Raw genomic sequence first — 22,227 nt, 5'->3', positions numbered from 1 at the left:
TTTCAGTGTTTCACTTATTTTCATTTGGGGACTTCTTTGTGTGTTTCACTTTATTCACCCCTGCCTTTTGCTCTGGGGTTTGTGGGGAGTTTGTCTTTATTTGTTCTATCCTCATCTTCCTGGGATGTTTATCCTTCTCTGTCCCCTTTAATTTTGCCTTCTCCGTCCCTCATTCCTCCGGTCGCGGGGTGCTCTGTTTTTTCCCACACCCGCCGGCCGGAGGCTTTACAGGTGGCCGCCTGCCGCCGGCTTTACCCGCGGACCGCATGTCCGCAGGGGGAAGAGGGAGCATTACGCTGCCCCACTTCTGTTTCCTTCTCCTCCGGTCGCGGTGTTTCTGATACCGCCGATCGGAGGCTTTACACGTGGCCGCCCGCTTACCGCGGACCGCATGCCCGCCGGGGGAGGAGGGAGCATCTCGCTGCCCCTCCCGTGGTTTGCTTCTCCTCCGGTCGCGGCATTATGATACCGCCGACCGGAGGCTTTTCCCGCGGACCTCATGCCCGCCGGGGGAGGAGGGAGCAATTCGCTGCCCCTCCTGTGGTTTGCTTCACCTCCGGTCGCGGTATTAGGATACCGCCGACCGGAGCCTCTGCACGTGGCTGCCTACCTCGGCCGGCTCAATCCACGGACTGCATGTGTCCGCCGGGGGAGGGGAGGGCAATTGCTCCCGCTCACCCCCCCGACCCCTCTCCTCACTGTCATGCCAGTTCTCTCATCTTCTCTGATTGCCAGCTCTCCTTTATGTATATGTTCAGATTACTGCGTTTAGGTGACATGGGCCTTTTGGCATATTCTACCTGAGATTGAGGGGTGTTTGGCATATATACACAGTTTGCTGTAATTTTGCTCTGTGGGTATTTTTGCTGACAGTGTATTTCTCAGATCGCTGTATGTTTTTCTGACAGCGTATGTCTAGATTTAGTTTTTCTACCATGTATGTGCAGTTTTGCTGTGTGCCTGACTGACGCTGTTTATCACAGATTTCGTTTTACTAACAGTGTGTATGACGGATGTTTTGAGCTTTGCCGACAGTGCACTTCACAGACTGCTGTGTTTTTCTGACAGTGTATTTCAGGATTTAGTCTTTCCTGACAGTGTATGTCGCAGTTGGCTGTGCGTTTCACTGACAATGTATTTCTAGATTTCGTTTTCCTGACCGTGTATGTCACTGTTGCTGTGTGTTTGCTGTCAGTGCGAATCACAGATCACTGTGCGTTTTGCTGGCAGTGTCTTTCTCAGATAGCTGAGAGTTTTGCAGTCTGTACATATTGCTATTTTCTACGCGTTTCACAGATTTCCGTGAGTTTCAAGTGTGTATGTACTCAGTTGTACAGGCTCTGTTCAAGGTAGACAGTGCTAGTTAGCTCTCTGATTCTTATGCTTCTGAGTAGGAATATGTTGGCGCTATATAAATAGCAATATGACAATAATATATTTGTCTGGTCCAGCTATGAGGTCTCAGATGGGACTGCTCTGGTATGAATTATCTGTCCATGGCATGTATATGGCTATCAGACCTGGCTCTGTCTCAAACTGGTATGGGAAACCAGTCTGCGCTGATGCGAGACAATTTTGTCAGGTTCTCGGGGAGTTAATTAATCTGGCTATGGTTTAACCCTTCTCCTCGCAGTGTCCGTGGTTTCACATCCCCTGCAGGTGGTATGATGATGGTATTCTATATACGCTAGAATTCCTACGGATCGGTGAGAGCATATGCTTACCTATTCACAGTTCAAGGACAGTTTCGCTCAGTGCATCTTACACTCATGGCCATGCTGGTCACTGGAATACTTCCGCCTATACCCTATACAGCTGGAATACCACTATTTCCCTGCTGGGCACTTGGGGGACCGCCAGTTCCGGTTCAGGTTATTCACACGGCATTACGCTGTCTAAAAGGGTTGGGGTCTAGGGATCCTACGTCACAGGATGCTCTGAGGACCTACTAATTTTAGGGGCCTCTATCCAACTCAGAGGTCCCCACTCTCACTCAGTACCCCTCGTAAGCGCTACGGAATTGGATGGCGCTATATAAATACGTGTTATAATATATAACAATAATACACGACCCAGGATTGGCCTGCTATGTCTGTGCCCATTGATTGGCCTGCTATGTCTGTGCCCCATCGATTGGCCTGCTATGTCTGTGCCCATAAGATTGGCCTGCTATATCTGTGCCCATAAGATTGGCCTGCTATGTCTGTGCCCATAAGATTGGCCTGCTATGTCTGTGCCCATAAGATTGGCCTGCTATGTCTGTGCCCATAAGTTCGGCCTGCTATGTCTGTGCCCATAAGAACGGCCTGCTATGTCTGTGCCCATAAGAACGGCCTACTAGGTCTGTGCCCATAAGAACGGCCTGCTAGGCCTGTGCCCCATTTATTGGCCTCCTATGTCGGTGCCTATTTGTATGGCCTACTATGTCGGTGCCTATTTGCTTGCCCAACTATCCTGCGTCCATTAGTTTGGCCTGCTGGGCCCGCTCTATTGGTGCCGAACCCCCTTTTGGCCGCGGGCCTGGGGGAATATCACTGAGGAGAAGCCAGTGCCCACCAGTGACACGGAAATAGGCAGGTGTCCGGACGAGCACCATTGCCATACTGTCCAAGAGGACACCAATATACGGCCATCTGGATAAGGTAGGTAGGGTGAAGGCCCTAAACCTCAGACCTGAAGGGCAAGTTTTATTACGAAGACCCCGGACACACATCCGCGGTTTACGCCAGTCCGGCGAGGGCACATCTCCAAGGGGAACTTTGCACAGGCAAGGACCGGTACTCAGTCACCTACAGGAGAACGCGGTTTTTCCTTGTCTTTATCAACACCTCCGTATCTGCCTCCCGGTATCCATATAGCTATCGGTAGTTTTTCCTCCGTAGGTTAGCTCCTGGCCCTGTGCAGTGGGGCTTACTTGTCTTGCCTTCCGGCCTGCTATTTGCCTTCTAGCTGAGATAGAATTTGCGTTTTTTACTCATACCTACGTTATTGTTGTCTTTTTCGTTTTTCGTGGCTTCCTTTTCCTTTCGCTCGGGTCGTCGAGAGGCCTGACTTGACCTCCTCCGACCTCCCGGGTGCTCGTGGATTGCGGAGAACGTCTCCTGCTTTCCTCAGACTACCAACGGTCCGCCTGGAACCCGCGCGCGCGCACGGGATCCGGACGGTCAGTTGATAGTTTTTCCATCGTTTTTCCCATGGATTACCCTCAGCCTTATGCTAATACTCGTATTTGGTGTACCCTATAGTTGGTCACCCTGAGTCTCTAGGGACTCTAGCTTGGATCACAGGAGGGTGCGGCCCTCCATCTCTTCGATCCGAGGACGTTTTATCTTCTGGAGCAGAGAGCGAACCCCTCTCAGATACGGAACCGGACACTGAGTTGTTCTTTGAGGGCGCACCCCTCCCTCAACCTCGGCCAGAGACTGAGCTGGATACAGGGGTCATGTTTGGAGGAAACATTCTCAGAGAGAGGAACGGTCACGGATGCAGACTCTACTGTTTGGTTATTTACGGGTACGGCCCGCTCAGACTATCAGCCGGACGTTAGCACGTTATTTGACCACATTAGTAGAGAGCGCGGCTCTCTCATACACTCGACGCCCTACGGTGCCATCCATTTGTTCATCACACAGGCTTGTACCTGTGCTAGACATCGATGACTACATGGAGGGGCGTCCCTCCTGCATTCAAGTGGATCTGACGTCCGTGCTACTGATTCCGATATAGAGGACTGCCTGGTCATGCAAGATATCCATATTTAGACCGGATTCCTCTAGTCTATCTCCTGCAACGGAGGGATATTCTCACAGAGGTATACGAAGGGTGACCCCCACTTATCTATACACATTCCTGGAGATGGTTCGGCTATCGGATGGAAATCAGGTATTATGTGAGTGCAGGTTTGGGTATATTCGGCACCATAGAAAGCAGAGAATTGCTTTCTGTTTTTGGATATCCAGACCATTGTAACAACTGCTCAGACAGTTTTCTCCCATTTTTAGGTGGCGGGAGATACGGGCACCTACATGGAGCAAACGGGCTCTGCCTTGCTCGGGTAACACAATTAAGGAGGGCCTATTACCCGCTCTGAAGGTACATACCGTACATATGGTTCACATGGTAAGACTGGGAAACCCGGTTTGTCTTGACCTCCCCGGTCATCAGACCTTGGGATAAGATGGCAGGACTGCCCCGTCTCCTCGAATCGCATACCTGGTGTTCAGGGTTCGGAGATGGAGGACCCTCCATCTATACTCTAGTTATTCCTCACGGGAGCCATTTTGTTGGATTCACGCTATCCTACTTTTCAACTATCGTCGAGGAGACCTACGGGACCTTATGGTGGTACCTGGTATACCCAGACTTCTACACAGACATCTTTCACTCTTGGACGAGGGCATTTCTGGATGGAAATCTGCGTTCCTGTTTGCTCTTCCCATCCCTTTGCAGATTTCTGGGATTCTCTATTCCCAGAATGGTCGACCTCCGTTCCTCCACTCAAGTTCAGTTCGGAACCCTGAATGGACGTCTTTTGGAGCCCTTTCTCTACGGCGTCCGAGGTTTTACACAGTCCGTTTGGACTATTGGAATCACTTAGTATACGGCTGGTTTGGACACACTCTCATTGTGTGCGTTATGAATTTATGCTCGGATGAGACATCCCACCGGGTGGGACAGGTAGGTACGAAGATCCTCCTCGGTTTCCATTGCGATTTTGGTGGTGGTCTTCGGGGCTTTCCTTGAGATTGGAGATCTCCCTGCAAGGCCGCATCACCGAATGGCCCTGGCACGATCGGAGGAGCCGCCTTACGGATCATGAGTTGAGACTTGGTGTCAGTTTTCTTCTCACGACCCTAAGTCCTAGTTCGGATTTCGAAGCTATACAACTACAGGAATGTGGCTAATAGGTCGGCTTGCCAGCTCATGGACCGACTTCTAGGAAACAGGTTAGTACACCAGGTGCAATGGATTTACCGGCGGAGGGTGCCTTTTTCCGTATTTGAGATACTTCGTCGGTTGGCATCTCCTTTGACCCGTCGGCTGTCGTTTATCGTATTTGGAATGTCCAATTAGGATTACTCTGATATTTCCTGGAATAATTACCAGCGACACAAACAGCGTTGGATTGGTGAACTGAGCGTTGAAACAGCAAATACGAAGCCTCCTGTCATGTTATAAAATTGTAGATTATGCTAGCTTTAGTGTACCTATAATCTTAATTTTATTAATGACAGGAGGCGAGTATTTCCCACCCACTCTTGTCCCTCCCTTGTTTAATGTTATAGTTTAAATTATCAGGTAAGTATGCAACTCTGTTTGTTGTCTCTGCTACCTGTCTCTTGTTCCTTATGTCTGTTTTTTTCCATAAGTAGGGTTGGGATATTTTCATATTAGGTTAATTTGGTTGCTACGTTGAGTACTTACATGTTTATTCAGAGTACATTTCATTGGATAATCAACCTGTTCGATTCTGTTTTCTCTCGTTTCAGTTTACAGTCCATCTACACTATCTAGTCTGACGGTTAGACTTGGATGGTGGACATCGTTATATTCATCGTATCTAGGACTTTGTTTCTTCCCCATGATGTTCTCCGCCTTTTATTCTGTTTTGTCGCAGCTTGAAAGAGGAAATGATGCATGGGGAGGGGAGTTTTATAGTACCTAACTTTTTTCTGATTGGTTGTTTTCTGTGCTGCTGTGGAGTTCTAGTAAAGAGAGACTTAAGCAAATACTCGCCTCCTGTCATTAATAAAATTAAGATTATAGGTACACTAAAGCTAGCATAATCTACAATTTTTTTTACTGGTCTAATGGCACTGCAAAAAAAAAAAAAAAAAAGCCTCTTGAGAAACTCCACAGCCTTGAGGACCAGTCTCCTAATTAGGGACCTATGCACAGATTCACCATTAATAGGACAGACTCACAAAATATTTGTTCTATGGTGCGTCAGAGATGTGAGATGCCTACTGCTCAATGCACGAGACATGAAGATCTGGGCACTGGACAGGCAGGTTTTTTTCTCTAAACCAGAAAAGTAGATTATAGCATCAATACTTTAGGCATATGTGTATAATGGTGGGTGCGAGTGCCATGATCTGCAGTAGGCAGACACTTTGATGTAAGGAAGGGAATGGAACGTTGTCTTGCTGGAAATGTGGGGGTCAGAACTGGTCTGCTGGCAGCGAAGGAGTGGGAATTTGGCTGCTGGCAATAATGTGTGAGGAATAGGCTTGCTGGCTATTGGTGGTGGTGGGAGAATAGGCTTAAAGTGTATGGGTGTGTGAAGAATTGAGTCCTGGCTGTGGTAGGGTGGGAATGGACTTCTGTATATATAGTCCATAGACTATATAGGAAATAGTCTATGGACAATAAAATGGGCCTATTAACGAGGGATGGTGATTATTATGCAATTACATATACTTCCACATACTAACACATCATACACATACTCGCTTGCCTTCTCATACACATACATCCCTGCATTTACACACACTGAACCTTCCCACACATCCACCACTGCAATTAAACACACACACAAATACGGCCCCGCAAATACACATGCTTGTAATAAATAAGTACATAGTGATACCATACTTATTACTTACACAAGTACTTTAAAAAAAAAAAAAAACAGCCTTGGGAGCGCTTTAATTTGGCTTCATAAAGATTTCCCATAGTTTCTTACTATGAAAACAAAACCCAGCTTTTAAAAGAAGATTTGAGGAAAACCTGTGTCTACGAGCTTGCAATCCAACCACAATTCTTCCCGGATGCCTCTCAGCATTGGCAATGATATAGTCTATCAGTGTATTAGCTTATATATGCATGTTACCAGCCATGCAGCAATTTAGATGCCTTGTTAACCTGCCAAATCATGTGGCCATTTCACATTTCATTGATCCTGACTTTGCTTTCAATGTCACATACTGTCTAACTGGCTTAAAGGCTCAAATAACCATAACATATTGTTTTGAAGATGAGAGATATGCTTAAAGTGGCACTGTCATGCCGAACTTACCTTTCTTTAATCGATTCCTCTTCTCTTTCTCTGTCAGGATATGTTCCCCATTTCTTCTTGTCTGTTCTAGTTATCTTTAAAACATAAGACAAAGTAGGGATTACTTAGTCTTATGGAGGTTTCCTACGCTTGACCAGCTGTGCTTCATTTCTGGTGGTCAAAGCAATTTTCCCACAATGCTCACCTTTACTCCGTGTTCCCGCGAAGCCTCCTTTCACTTTTCCCAAACGCCAGCGAAACTACCAAATTTCATCCTAACAGAATGAGAACAGTTTCTCCATTCGTGTTAGGACAAATTCGGGACTTTGTTCAGAGCGGGATTTCATTCTAATGAAACTCCGATCTTATTCGTGCCGTGGCTGTATCATGCAGCCGCTTAGTAGATAACTCCCTAATTCCCACGGTGTTTGGGACCTATCTACCAAAAGGCTAATACTAAGTAAAGGCTGGCTGCTCACTGTTTAGTAGATATGCCCCTACTCACGGCATAGCGAGTAGAGGAAGAATTTACCAATACTAAGGTTTTTCAGGAGGGAAACATCTCTCCCCCCCCCCCCCCCCCTTTTTTTTTCTCTCTCATTCCTCTCTGTCCCCTTCTCTTCCAAACCCCCCACCATCCTTATTCAGATTCTCTTCAACTTTCTGGTGGTGTAACAATTGCGCATCGATCGCCTCCCACTATGAGGGAGACTCGGATCTTTACTTCTGAAACTATATCATAACATAGCTTTCATGACACCCACTAAAGTGTATATAGGGGACGTGGCAAAGACAGGGTATTAACGTCGCTTACTGGAAGGTAGCTTTTGCCACCGATGCCTTCATTGTTGACATAGGGCATTATCTGTCTTACCATTACTCATACGCATACCTGGGGTAGGGAATGCCTCCGACTCAGTCCGGAATATTGATATCAGGGGATTATAGACCAAAAAGTGCTTTATTGAACATCAAGGTTTTACACTGCTGATGATCTCGAGTTATGTCTTAGATACGGTTTGTTAAATACGCCGTTACTGTACTTTATTGTCACATTAGCCAATACTGCCACCTTCATTTTCATTATCGTTATATACCGTATCTAGGGGCCTGCGAGCCTTCTATGCTCTATTCTCAATAAAAAAAGGAGTTACTATTACCGTTACAAGGACATATTCATCACATTAACAGAGCAGCAAATGTAAAATAAATAAATAAGACTGGGCAACCGAAGGGCAACACAAACCTAAATCTCAAGCCCTCCCAAAGAGGCGGTAAATACCCAATCACATAATTTTCTGAAGATTTATTTAAGCCTCAAAACTACGTCTTTCACTTCTCAGACAAGAATTAAATGGGCAGAAAGATGCTAGGTTATCATAGACAGGTCATATAAAACACATATAAAAGTACTACTACCACACCTTTATACTGGGCAGTCAATGTTACAGTAAATCACATATGGTGGTTTTGCAAAGTTATTAAGCTCCTATGGACCACAATCACACGTTAATCTTAGAAAACTTATAACACAATTATCCATGATAGGCCTATTATTATTTGTGGCCTTTGTTCTTACACCCTTATATTAAGGCCCTAGCCATACCTATGCTAATGGACAAACACTCATGTTAACTGGAAATTCTGATTATGTACTAGTTTGATAAACCTGCAGAACAAAATTAAAGCAGCTTAGTCACTTTGCAGGTTTTGCTTTATTGAGATTAACCTTAGTTTTGTTTAGATGTATGATGAAGTAGGAACTACTTTTTCTCAAAGGGAGCATGATCATTGACAATTTTTTGACAATGGGCTGAGATTAAGCAAAGTTTAATTTCAGTTACTAAACGGAGTTACCCATACTCAGTCAAAAGAATCTGACAGAAGGCGGGGCCTGACCGTCAAGATGGCCGGACGCACATGCTAAACGCTCCGGTGGCAAGTGGCATAATCTGAGCCCTCACGGCGACCTACCGAGCCTAGAACAGCCTACCAGGCGGCGGAGGTTAACCAGCACCTGAAGCGGCACCTAACGGTACGCGAAGCATGCAGCTCCGACCGCGGAAACCGGAGCTTAGCAGCAAGGCCTACCAATTACTGGGACAAACGGACCACACGGGAGACGGCCGCTCTCCTGCAGCTATACTAAGCTTCGACCTCGACTTAGGTCCCCGTTCCCCCCCCTTTGGACCGGCGTGGGTTATCCCGGTCCCCACCAAACCAGGGCAAATGACACCACAAGCCTCTGCTTTACCCCGCAGCCCGAACAACGCGGCCAGTGGGCCACTCAAGATGGCGGCCGCGACTCAGTGGCAGAAGCCCGAGCCAGCCCATCAAAGCAGCCAAAGACACTACACAGAGGAGCAATACGCTGAAAGACTAGACAGGCTCTTTCAGAGGCTCTGGAAGCTACTGATGCTATGCTGCAGATGGGAACCACCTGTCCCGGTGGGAATGGTAAGGAGGGACGAGGTGCGGAGTTGGACTAGACCCACATTGGGCAAACCACGCACGGCTAAAACCACAGCCCGCCCTGCAATCCTTCCTGGGTTGAAGGCCTCCCGGAGGATACCTCCATGGCACTGACCACACCGCCGGAAGCCCGACCGTCGCAGGCGACGGCAGAACATCTGAGCTCCCCATGGCGCCCAACAGAGGGTAGACCCGGCCTCGTTCATGAGAGCACGAGTCTGTGGACAGCAGGTGCTTGCCTTCATTCCGGCCTGGGGCTGGATCGCTCCCTCCTTGCACCAACGGCTCACCGGTCTCTCGCTGGCCCGTCCGGCTCATGGATCCGACCTACCCAGCAGGGGTATTGGCTGATAGATGGCCCGCAAGCCCGCAACCCCACTACATGCCGCACACAGCCATGGAATCTTAGTGGACAATATAGCGTGTTCCCCACTAGCAAAACGACTCTACTTGAAGTGTACACCAGGACATTGCTTTCCAGACACTCATGCACCTCACCAGTGGGCCCAGCAGTACTACACCATTGAACACTTTACCTGTCGCATCACACACACATGTTTTAAGCTAAGCGCAGTTTGAGCAGGCCCCCACTACGGTACACTGCAGATATGTTACAAGCGCATTAAATATGTTCACATGCTCTCGACCTCATAGATACCATAATGCTAGACCAGTTGAGTTGAACCTAACGTACAAGAGTATAACTACCATATGAGTAAATACTGCAAGGATCTAGCTAGCATGTAAATTGTTGTAAGGTTATAACTGTACTAACCCAGCTCTCCTGGGCACTATTTGTTTTTTTGTCTGTTCGCACATAGTATTACTCTGATGACCTAAGGCACTAACTTCTCAATGTATGTGCATAGCCAAGACAATACAGATCAGCATGTTTTTCTAGGCTCAGCATTTAGGTAGGCCTTACAGTAGTAGCCTGTGTCCACAGCTAGCATGTTTACTCCTCACTATTGGTGTTCCAGCAAGTGCAGTTTCTGTAATCAGTTAATATATGTATCTCTACACTACAGTTGAACCTAGCCTGTATGAAAATGTTTAATTAATATTAAAAAAAAAAAAGGCAGTCTTTCTCAGGAGTGGTCGCAAACACACTGAAACCCCATATTTTGTAATATCTTGCTACAACTCCCTTCTCTCTTCTGTACCCCATGATTTGAATGCCATAATAAAAGAAAGATTGACAAAAAAAAAAGAATCTGACAGAAGGGCAAACTGCAGACATGGACAGAGGAGAACAAAATGGATGCACAAGGGTATTAAGATCCGGCACAAGGAAGGCAAGATAAATATAAAGTCAAGTGGCAACAGCTGGACTGTAATCCCAGACATACAAAGGAAAACTGAAAGAAAAAAAACAAAACATAGGTCTGCTTTAAGCCTAACCTATGCTAAAAACGAAGGTCTTCCCTTACACCCGCCCAAAACTAAATATTCTTCAAACCTGACAGACATTGTAACAGGTAATATAGTTCTATGACATGCCATAATCCAATGTCTGGCTACCAGTGAATTAAAATTGGACTTAATAAATGTTTATACTATATCAAATCACTTTCTATATTATATCAAATGTACTAGATGTGTTATTTATTGCTGTATGGACTATGTAACCGCTACTAGTTTTATGGTTTCTGTATCCTAGCTTCCAATGTGATGCATATTTCCCGGTTTCTGTCCGCGGTTGCAGGAATGTATTAGAATAGAGCTTCCGAAAACTTTACAAAGAAATTATTTTAAAAATTCTCTTTAAATTGGTGATTATGAAGAACAGGCTTGGCCATTAACACAATGATGAACATTACACTGGAAGTACTGCAGCCTGCATAAAGTAGTACATGTTAAAATATTAAGTATACAGACACGAAGAAAATTAATTATTCCTAGTACAATCTTACTTACTTACATAAACTCTAGGACACATCCCTTCAGACCAGTGCAACTAAATAAATTATAACAGTTACATTCAAACATACATACAGCCATTAATACTTTTTCCCTATAATAATAATAATAATAATAATAATAATATTATAAATAATAATTTAAAAAATTATTTTAGGGGATAAAAATAAACTAAGTATAGCACATGGTTAACTTATATCATTCAGAACCCCGACAGACATATCAAGAGGCCAACTGTGGAATACATACATAAATGTTCAGAATTATGAAAGGAACACTATAGGGTCAGGAGCACAAACGTGTATTCCTAACCCTATAGTGTTAAAAACTATAAAAAACTATAAAATTGATATTGCTTCTTTATTTCAAAATTGCTGAAACAAATTCCAACCAAATTGTAAACTAATTTCCTAAGTTGCTGATGTTTTAGGGCTGGAGTATCCTTAGGGGGAGTTTAGGCCAGCATTAAAGTGACTAAGGATTAGGGAGTCTCACTATTTTAGCACAATTCCCCTGGTTTGTATAGGGAAAATGGAATAACCAAATCAAGGCAATTTGACTGTTTGCGAAAAGCTGTATTACACACATTATATATATATATATATATATATATATATATATATATATATATATATATATATATATATATATAATGTTGCTGCCAGAGGTAGAACTCCATCTTCAGATGCTTGTAGTAACCCTTTAAAATAGCCACATTGTGACAACTGTATAGGTTTCAGCAATTGTTCAGTTGCCATTCTGCATAAAGTGAATATACACATCTGACTTGGCAAAGTTTCAAACATAGTACCGTAATTTGGAATGTTGGCATATAATCTTCATTTCAAAGATTGATCAATAAACCCAAAAGGCAATATCAAACTGTACTAAAATAGCACATCTGTTCATTCATATATTAGAAATAAGCAATACATATCCAGGGTTTGAAATTCAGCACAGGGCCCAAAACAGCTTGCTTATTTGTATACAATTAACCACTGTATACATCAGCAACATAGAGTGAACTAATTTGAAAGGCCACTTGTTAATATCCGAAAATGGTATCTTCTAATATTTGCTATTTTAGAAACGGATGGGTATAGGCATGGCTCTACAAACACTGCAATATAATTGTCAACGAGCATGTGCAGCAGTTGCTTTTCCTTCTTGTAAATTAACTATAATTGCCTGTGTTTCATGTAAACAAACCATCTGTAGGCAGCTTATGAACAGACAACAATGCACCATGCAAATAAGGCCATTCCGGCTCTGTTTAAATTGCAACTTGGGCTAGTTCATGGTGGCAAAGGAACAGAAACACGAATATTAAACATATTTTCTAAGCATATAAGGTTTGCATTAATAAAACATAAGCTTTTCTCCTACTTATTATTTTTTGACAAACTGACTCTTGTCATTGTCTTTGGGGGGAAAGTGCCCTGATCCTATCACGATACATGCTGCTCCTACAGGCCCCATAAGAATTTTGGTTGAAGTGCCACGTCTTTCTCAATATCTTCGTATTATTGGAACCGGCCTGCATGAACATAAGGATGGCTGATAAAGGCAGCATTGTTTGCACAGATCCTTCCTCGTTCCATGCTTAACAATGCTTTCATTAACTTCATGCAGCAGATTCTGCCTCAAACAGTGTACCTCTGACTCCAATACCTGATACCAGGCAATGCATTTTAAATGACCATACAGTAAACCAATCCTCTTTGTTTTCGTCTACCCACTCCTATCTCTTTCCACTGGCCTTCTCCCTTTCACCCGTGTTTTTGATGTATTCTATCCTTTCAACATCTAAAAATGCATTGTGCAGACATTTTGGACTACAATAAATATTCAATGCCCAACAGACAAAATATGCAAAGGACAAAATGTAACAATAGTAAAAAATACAAAGATAAAATATTGCAGCTTGTAAACAGCTTTCGTAATGGCATAGGCCTAGACACACTCACAGCAGAAAAGAGATTATAGGATTATATTGTCTCACTGCCTTAACTTTTCAAGATGCACTAAAATACAATTAAAAAGGTAAAGTTCACATATACCAAATGTGCAGTATAATATATTGCCTTGCCTATTTTCTAACGTCCCCTTAATTACCAAACAGAAACCACGCCTAGGTTTAGCAAAATCATTTCACTTCCACTGACAACATAAAGATTATGCATAGAAAAATACACAAATGTTTTCTTCTTTTTTTTTTGTTTTTTTAAAGACAAATACAATGAAAAAAAAAAGTCAGTCTTAATCATAACTAGGCAAACAGTACTACATTTCCTGAAGAGGACACATGTGTGTTGTAAAAATGGAAGGCCAGAGTTATCTAGACATGAATAATACGTGAAACAGTCAAAGGAGCTACTGGGACAATCAACTCTAATGCCTTGCATACCTGTTACATACCTGTTACCTCAAGCTTAATGTTACACGCCTCCTCTACTTGCATCCTGCTTGCCCTCCAACTGTTAACTAGTTTGTCATGGTGGTATGTAGGTAAGAAAATAGCTGAATGAAATACTGAGAAAACTTCCGGTCACAAGACACCTTTCAAATTTAAGGTGTACTAAAGTAAAATATATAAAGTGGATTAACGTGTAAATGCCTGTGATACTGGCCAGGCCTTGAAATTTACTCGCCATTGCAAGGATCCATGGCATACTCAGAGGTAAATTTCTGTTCGCCAGGGCTAATTTTTGCTATTGGAACTTTCAAGCCCTGTATCCCAGTATATGCATATAAATATACTCTTTTTTTTTTTATTGCTTTATATCAAATCCAATTTTTTGTTGTACAACGCCAAAACTTGCATCACTGTCTAAATACATTTAGAGAGCACCGTGTGAATGAATTTCTGCCTGAAAGGTAAGAATGTCTTTTGACACATAGCAATTAAAATTAAGTTGGCTGCCAATGTCGGTTTTAATTGTCTTAATGTAGAAATAAAATACAATTTAAATAAATAAAGTTTGAACTAACCCATTTGCTTCCAGTGTGGTAAGGCTAACTACAAACATATCAAATTAAAGTGGTAGTAACAGACTAACAAAAACTGCCAGTGCACCACTAGACATGAAATTACAAATTACCTATACCTTGTAAAGATCAATATTAGGAGCACTATAGGGTCAGGAACACAAACATGTATTCCTGAACCTATAGTGTTAAAACCACCATCTAGCCCCCCGCCCCCTCTTATTCTCCATTTAATATAGTAAAATCCTATTTTTTTTATTCCAGTCTGCTGCTGCTGCTGGCTCTCCCCCTGATCTGCCTGCTTGGCTGACAAATCTGAGACAATCACAATGCTTTCCCAAAGGAAAGAATTGGATTAGCTAAGATTGTCAAGGAGGCAGAGCAGTCAGCACAGCCCTGGCCAATCAGCATCTCCTCATAGAGACACTGAATAGCAGTCACACTGTGCAGCACTGCCCTAGGAAGCACTTCTAGTAGCCATATGAGGAGTGGCCAGTGGAGTTATCACTAGGCTGTGATTTAAACACTGCCTTTTCTCTGAAAACACTAGGTTTACTGCAAAAGGCCTGAAGGAAATTATACTCACCAGAACAAATACAATAAGCTGTAGTTGTTCTGGTGATTAGTGTCCCTTTGAAGCTTTTCAAAAATGTTCTTATATAATAAAATGCTGAAAAAGTCTAACAAACGTTTTCCTTTTGTTTCAGCAAGTTGAGCATATAATATCTTTTTCAAAGATTTTGGACTTGTACTGTGAAAAACTAGTGCTGTAAAATTCTGACTGGATGCGAACATCTTATGTTCATATGTTCCATATCGACTTGAATTACAATTTTTTTTTTACCCAGTCAAAATGTTTTAGCATATGGTGGTAAACTTATCAGAAATAAACTTTTAGTGATAATACTAGAGGGAAACAACATTGATAAATAAATATACAAGTACGGTCATTACTATGTAAGCAAAGCTATGTATATGGAAGAAGCCTGCATTGCAATAACTGAAACATTTTACTCTAACAATTGTCATTGTGCCACCTTCAGATTCAGTGCCTTGCAAAAACCTTTTCAGCTCAGTGACTTAAAGGGACATTGTAATTGCTCCATCTCAATGAGGTGCTTATAGTGTCTGGAGTCCTCTGGTGCCATCCTTCCATTCAGTACTAATCCGTTTTTAATGGTTCAATGCTAAACAAGAGTCTCCAACATGTATTCTCTCTGTGCTGCCTGGGTTCATGAAGAAGTATTAGCCTAAGCAGCACTGTGTGGCTCTGATCGGTTTATAGTCTCAGCTGACCTCTTTAAGCCTATCATAGCACCAATTCCCTGCATAAATTGGCATGGAAGTGTGTATTCAGTGAAGTGGTTATGGCGCCATATCTATGGCAGTGTTTTGCTATGAAATACTGCACATACAGAGTTTAACCACACTGCTGCCTTAAGTGTAACTCCACCTCCAGCAGCATCATTGGGGTGTCATTATCCAACCCAGAAGAAAGGTTCCAGGTGGATAATTTCACACACTACACATAATCAGCATTTATGGCCACAGTGCCTTTTACAATACTATGGATTGCCATGATAATTCACATGCCACATCATGGTTTTGTCAACTACTACAATAAAGAGCTTGACAACCCCAAGAAGAAATACCCTGCCTAACTTCACTGTGTTTAATATAAAACACTATGGACATATGGTTTTACTTCTAAATGCAGACCAATAGGTTGACTTGTGACAATGCCTGTATGGCTTCTACATTGTAGTGCAATGTGATGTGATGTTATTATATCTGTTAACTCCTGCTAGTTTCAGACAGATTTAGGTTTAGGATCCATCTAAGCATTATTAGGGATCAACATACTGGCTACCATGATCCATAGTCAATAATCCTGCTAATATCATAAAATGTATATGTTTTGCTAAATATCTGATCTGCTTTTACTCGAATAGAGATAAAATTAAATAATTACTCCAGGTAAGTCAAAATGTAATTATTCACTGGTGATATATACTCAGGATGGGAGACGTTTACACTTTAAAATTCAATCTGAGCTGGAATCTCCCTTTATAGGAGACTACCATCATTTTGACAGACTGAAACGCTTCTCTTGCCCATTTACAGGCTTCCACCACCTCCAAAGTGCTATATTTTTAAAATATTGTTTTCTAAATATATATTGAAGACGTGTATTGCTGTATAACTTAATTTTGTATGTTTATATTTCGACTATAAACCCCCAACTTAATCACAGGAGATGGGTGCTCCACCAGCAAAAGAGAAGAAGTGATTTAATAGACGAGTATTTGTATTCTTGTAATTGTACTAGTACAAATTTGTTAAGCTTCTATAATATGGCTAGTGTTGCAATATTTTACAAATACTCAAAGCACAAAATCTTATTTGTATAAAATATAAAAAAACAATGAATTGATATGTTAGTTTACGCATACCCTAATTACAGATACAGAGAAGGAAGGCATTCAAAGAGTGTAAATCATAGTTTACGTAGGGAACCAGAATTACAAGGACTGGTTCAATCTCTACTTTCAACACTCAGTCTGGCAATAGTAAGGATAGTTGAAGGACCAGGACTGTGATATATAGGTTGATAGAAACCCACAGGAAACACATTTAGGCACTTCAACAACAAATTTTAATCTGGATAGTTAATTTAGGTACCATAAGTAATTTAACAGAGTGGTGAGCTTGAGAAGTTCCCATTCTTTTTTTTTTTAAGCTTTTTTTTCTCTTAAAAACTTGACCTTTATAATGGACTGGTTGAGCATAAAGGTACACTGCAAATATTTAGAACCTCCAAAATGGCTACCAGGTCATTTTGTTATAGGGTTCAGAACTCTGATAACATTGACCCAAACCAAAACTAAGAACAACTGAGAACCTTATTTTAAGAGAAATTGAAGACACTTTTTTCCCCAGGTGCCATTCTCTTATCTACACTTGCCTTTCATTACAGTCCTTAATTGTTTTACCTCTCCTGATTTTTTTCTTTTAAGTTTTCTAGTACATAGTGCTTTGTTAATGCTCTAGTCTAGATTTATAGAGAGCACAAGTTAGCCGTGACTGATCAAATATAAGGGTGACAACTAGCCTTCTGACATCTATAACACCACAACAATGTTTTTACTGACACCAATTTCCAAAAGAACATGTGGTGCCTCTTATCTATGTGCACATCCATGAAGGCTGTATCATTATACAGCAATGTCATATTGTTGGGCCTAAAAACATATAACCACATATTGAACTAAACCAAGACTTATTTCCATATCTTCACATCCATTCTCACAGCAAGCACAATGCTACCCATTATCACATATATAAAACAAGGTATTCTACATCATTTGTTAAACCACAGCCTAAAATATCTGTCACTTATGACATAATTCCCCACCCAAACATACTGCTATAATAAGGACATGTCTCCAACAAGTGACCACTTTCCTCCAACTCCATACACCTTATTGCCATCATGATCACAGTCTACCCCCATAAAACCTACAACTACTACCACACCTTCTTGCCTCCCAATATACACATTCACACTCTAAAAATCCCTTTCATTGCACAGCAGTGTGGTTCGCTGGAGGATAATCTTAGTAGCTGTTGAAGACAAGAGCAGGACATTGAGTGACCATGTGATGCGAGCCATTCCAAGCAGGCCTAAGAGTGACTGTATGATTTCACCACATTACAAGTCACGGAATGCCAGTGTGATGTCATTCTTTCCAGTGCACAGCAGGATAGCAGTGTAAGCCATAGAATAATAGTGCAATTTTCTCTTAATTCAGGCTTTGAAATTAGTGCAGGCCGCAAAGTGACAGTGGTATGTCAGGCCATGGAGAGATAGTGTGATGTCAGCTCCAGTGCAGGCCATGCAGCAACAGTGAATATAATCACTATGTGCAGGTCAGAGGATGACTTAAAGATGTCATCCCCAAGGCAGACCAATGAGTGGCATTTAGATGTCACCCCCAGTGTAGTTCAAGGTACTGACAGTGTGATGCCACCCCTTGTGCAAGCCAGACACTAACAGATGTGATGTCACAACCACCTTAGGCCAGAGAATGACATGTGGGATATCATCCACAGTGCAGACCAGAGAGTGACAAGTGTGATGTCAACCCCAGTGCAAGCCAGAGAGTGACAAGTGTGATGTCAACCCCAGTGCAAGCCAGAGAGTGACAAGTGTGATGTCAACCCCAGTGCAAGCCAGAGAGTGACAAGTGTGATGTCAAACCCAGTGCAAGTCAGAGAGTGACAAGTGTGATGTCAACCCCAGTGCAAGCCAGAGAGGGATGTTTGTGAACTCACCACCAGTGCAGGACATAGAAAGAATGTGGGATATGACCACAAAATGCAGACAATACAGTGCCATCCTTGTACAGTACATAATATCACAGTATAATGTCACCTCCAATGCAGATTCTACTCTCAATATACATGTCAAAGTATAATGTCACCTTCCGTGCAAGTTCGTAAGTGACAATGTGAAGTCACCTTAATGCCATGATATCCTTAGTATATAACCTACAATCAAAATATACATGCAGCTGTAGAACAGTGGAACCGCTTATATAGAGTCACGATATATACAGTGTCATTAAACACACAGTCTCTCTCATATACACAGTCACAGTATCTATAGTCATGTTATACCCACTGTCAGTCTCGGTATCCAATCTACACAGTCTCAGTAACCACGCAGTCAGTCTCTGTATCCAATCTACACAGTCTCAGCATCTATAGTGCCATTCTCAGCATCTATAGTGATACAGTCAGTCTCAGTATCCATAGTGCCAGTCTCAGTATCCATAGTGCCAGTCTCAGTATCCATAGTGCCAGTCTCAGTATCCATAGTGCCAGTCTCAGTATCCATAGTGCCAGTCTCAGTATCCATAGTGCCAGTCTCAGTATCCATACAGTCAGTCTCAGTATCCATACAGTCAGTCTCACTCTCCATACAGTCAGTCTCACTCTCCATACAGTCAGTCTCAGTGGTCAGTCAGTCATTCTCACTTTCCATACAGTCACAATATATAATACCCCCTCTCCCGATATTCCCTCCCCCTCTCTCACACTCACCCAGGGCCACCTCGCACGCCTTGCGGAGCTGGCTATGGTGCGCTCTCTTTACTTCCTTATCGCTGAGGATCTTCTCCAGCGCCCGGGTCAGGAACATGTCTCCCGCCTGCTGTCACCGGGCCGGAGGGGAACAGTGCCGGGTCTGCCCGGGGAATACCGGCTTCTCTCTGGATCTAGGGCTCCAGCAAGGAACAAGGTGCAGGAGGGGGCCGCCCCATGCCAGCCGGGGCTGTCACTGAGAGTGAGGGGCAGTCACTGAGAGTGAGGGGCTGTCACTGTAAGTGGATGTCTTAAGCAACGGCTGACACTGAGTGTGAGTGGCTGTCTCTGGGAGGGGTCTCTCACTGAGTGTGAGTGACTGTCTCGGGGAGGGGGGCTGTCAGTGAGTGTGAGTGGCTGTCTCGGGGAGGGGGCTGTCAGTGAGTGTGAGTGGCTGTCTCGGGGAGGAGGAGCTGTCACTGAGTGTGAGTAGCTGTCTCGGGGAGGGGACAGTCTCACTGAGTGTGAGTGGCTGTCTCGGGGAGGGGGACTGTCAGTGAGTGTGAGTGGCTGTCTCGGGGAGGGGGGCTGTCAGTGAGTGTGAGTGGCTGTCTCGGGGAGGGGGGCTGTCAGTGAGTGAGTGGCTGTCTCGGGGAGGGGGGCTGTCAGTGAGTGTGAGTAGCTGTCTCGGGGAGGGGGTTATCTCAGTGAGTGTGAGTGGCTGTCTCGGGGAGGGGGGCTGTCACTGAGTGTGAGTGGCTGTCTCGGGGAGGGGGGCTGTCACTGAGTGTGAGTGGCTGTCTCGGGGTGGGGGTTATCTCACTGAGTGTGAGTGGCTGTCTCGGGGAGGGGGAGCTGTCACTGAGTGTGAGTGGCTGTCTCGGGGAGGGGGGCTGTCACTGAGTGTGAGTGTCTGTCTCGGGGAGGGGGTTATCTCAGTGAGTGTGAGTGGCTGTCTCGGGGAGGGGGAGCTGTCACTGAGTGTGAGTGGCTGTCTCGGGGTGGGGGTTATCTCAGTGAGTGTGAGTGGCTGTCTCGGGGAGGGGGACTGTCATTGAGTGTGAGTGACAGGGCTGTGCTGAGCAGCTCAGGGAAGCTGGGCTCCGCTCGCCATGTTGGAAGGAAGTGACGTCAGCTGTGGCCCCGCCCAGAGCAGGCACTGCAGCAGCTCCAGGGGGCGGGGCTCTCACAGGAAGAGGGGGTGCAGGCGGCTAGGAAGGGGCCCTAGGGGCCTGACCTTCGCTCTGCTGGGGCTGGGGGCGGTCTGTGTACCCCATCCCTGATAAGGGAGCAGCCCAGCATCCACCCATCCTGTCCTCCCTCATTATCAATGGCTGTATGGTATAATCTGGTAATACTGTGTGACTCTGGACTACAGCTCCAATGATGCTCAGCCAGCCCCAATGGGAAATCCAATTCAGACACAGCTGATAGTGTACCGGTTAGCCATCGATGGTGTATGGGGGACTAATCTGTGATATACACGCATGTGTGGACTGCATTCCACATGATGAACAGACTGGCTGAGCGTGATAGGAAACATACACAGCACCAGCTGGAGGATCAATACTCACTGCCCTCAGCCAGACTAGGGTGGTGCAAAATACCACAAAGAGCTCTGTATAAAAGCACTATAATATAAATTCAAAATAAAATAATACGCTGCTAAATAATTACATATTTTTCTAGGCTGGGAATGCACCAGGGGTGTTGTTCTAAAACGGTTAGTTGCCATCCCTACCTGTACATCTTAATACCTGTTTATTAACTCCATCAGTTGCCTTCATTCTAGAACACAGGGACTAGACATTCTAAAGAATACAATGTAGTGGAGATGATTTACTAGGCATGTAGTTACATATTTTCTTCAGCTGATTACAACTTGCAGGAACAAGAATAATGCATTTAGATGTAACACGTTGTAATTACTATATTCTTTATGTTCCTTGTACGTTTCTCCATAGAAATATATGGGCTTTACTTTGCATTGCATTTTCTACCTAGATCTATTATCAATCTTGATATTTGTTTTCCAAGCAGAGTAAAAATGCTTAGTGCAGGTCTAGCACTAATATCGTTGTTGCCCTGCATGATGCATACATTATAAGCTTCCATAATTAAAGGGGCGGTATGGTGTGACATTGTTGCCTCCTATGTAAATCTTGATATTTCCAGGTTCTGGCCATCTGCTGGTAACAAAGTAACGTGGCAGGTGCAATGAGCACTGCTTCAGGAGGTTTATAAATTAAGCTTTGGAGTTGCTATGGTAACTTCAAACACCCATTCAACCCCCACCCCATCCACTCTTCATTCCTCTCAGTGTTAGCCTCTCCCTTTGTAAAACCCCATTCTGCATTTACTTGTGGAAACGCCCAATACACATATTGCAATGGCATTTTCTGCAGCAGGGATCCCCTTCTCCCACAGAATGTTATCAGCAAATTACAGTGTTGGGCTTCTAGTGATTTGATTTTTTGTGACTACACCTCTAGTAATTATTAGGTGAAGACCTGAGCTATACCGTAACTGCGACTGAATATCCTTCAAGAAGCCTACTGTACTCTCTGTGTTTCAATTGAATATTCATTATGTAAATCTTTATTCGTTGGGGCTTTATTTACTAAACCCTGTCAAGGTGAGGCCCTAAGCTCCAAATGCAGTCTGGATAAGCAAAATTCTGTATAAATGACCGTATTTGCAATTCTTATAGGCAAATTTAGTTATTTCAACTGAATGAACGCATTTTATTAATTTCCATTCTGGGT

At 43.6% G+C, this 22,227-nt stretch overlaps 1 protein-coding gene across 1 annotated transcript in view; it reads right to left on the bottom strand.

The window, feature by feature from the left end:
• Window positions 1-20,586, bottom strand: part of ARFGEF1 (ADP ribosylation factor guanine nucleotide exchange factor 1) — a 179,990-nt gene extending 159,404 nt beyond the window's left edge. The window contains exon 1 of the mRNA XM_063451344.1: window positions 19,484-20,586. Coding sequence (XP_063307414.1) covers window positions 19,484-19,580 — 97 coding nt within the window. The 5' untranslated portion in view covers window positions 19,581-20,586. The remainder of the gene's footprint in view (window positions 1-19,483) is intronic.
• Window positions 20,587-22,227: the final 1,641 nt, after the last annotated feature.

Source organism: Pelobates fuscus, chromosome 4 (genome assembly GCF_036172605.1).
Source record: "Pelobates fuscus isolate aPelFus1 chromosome 4, aPelFus1.pri, whole genome shotgun sequence".
Taxonomy (NCBI): domain Eukaryota; kingdom Metazoa; phylum Chordata; class Amphibia; order Anura; family Pelobatidae; genus Pelobates; species Pelobates fuscus.
This window is presented reverse-complemented; position numbering and strand designations above follow the sequence as displayed.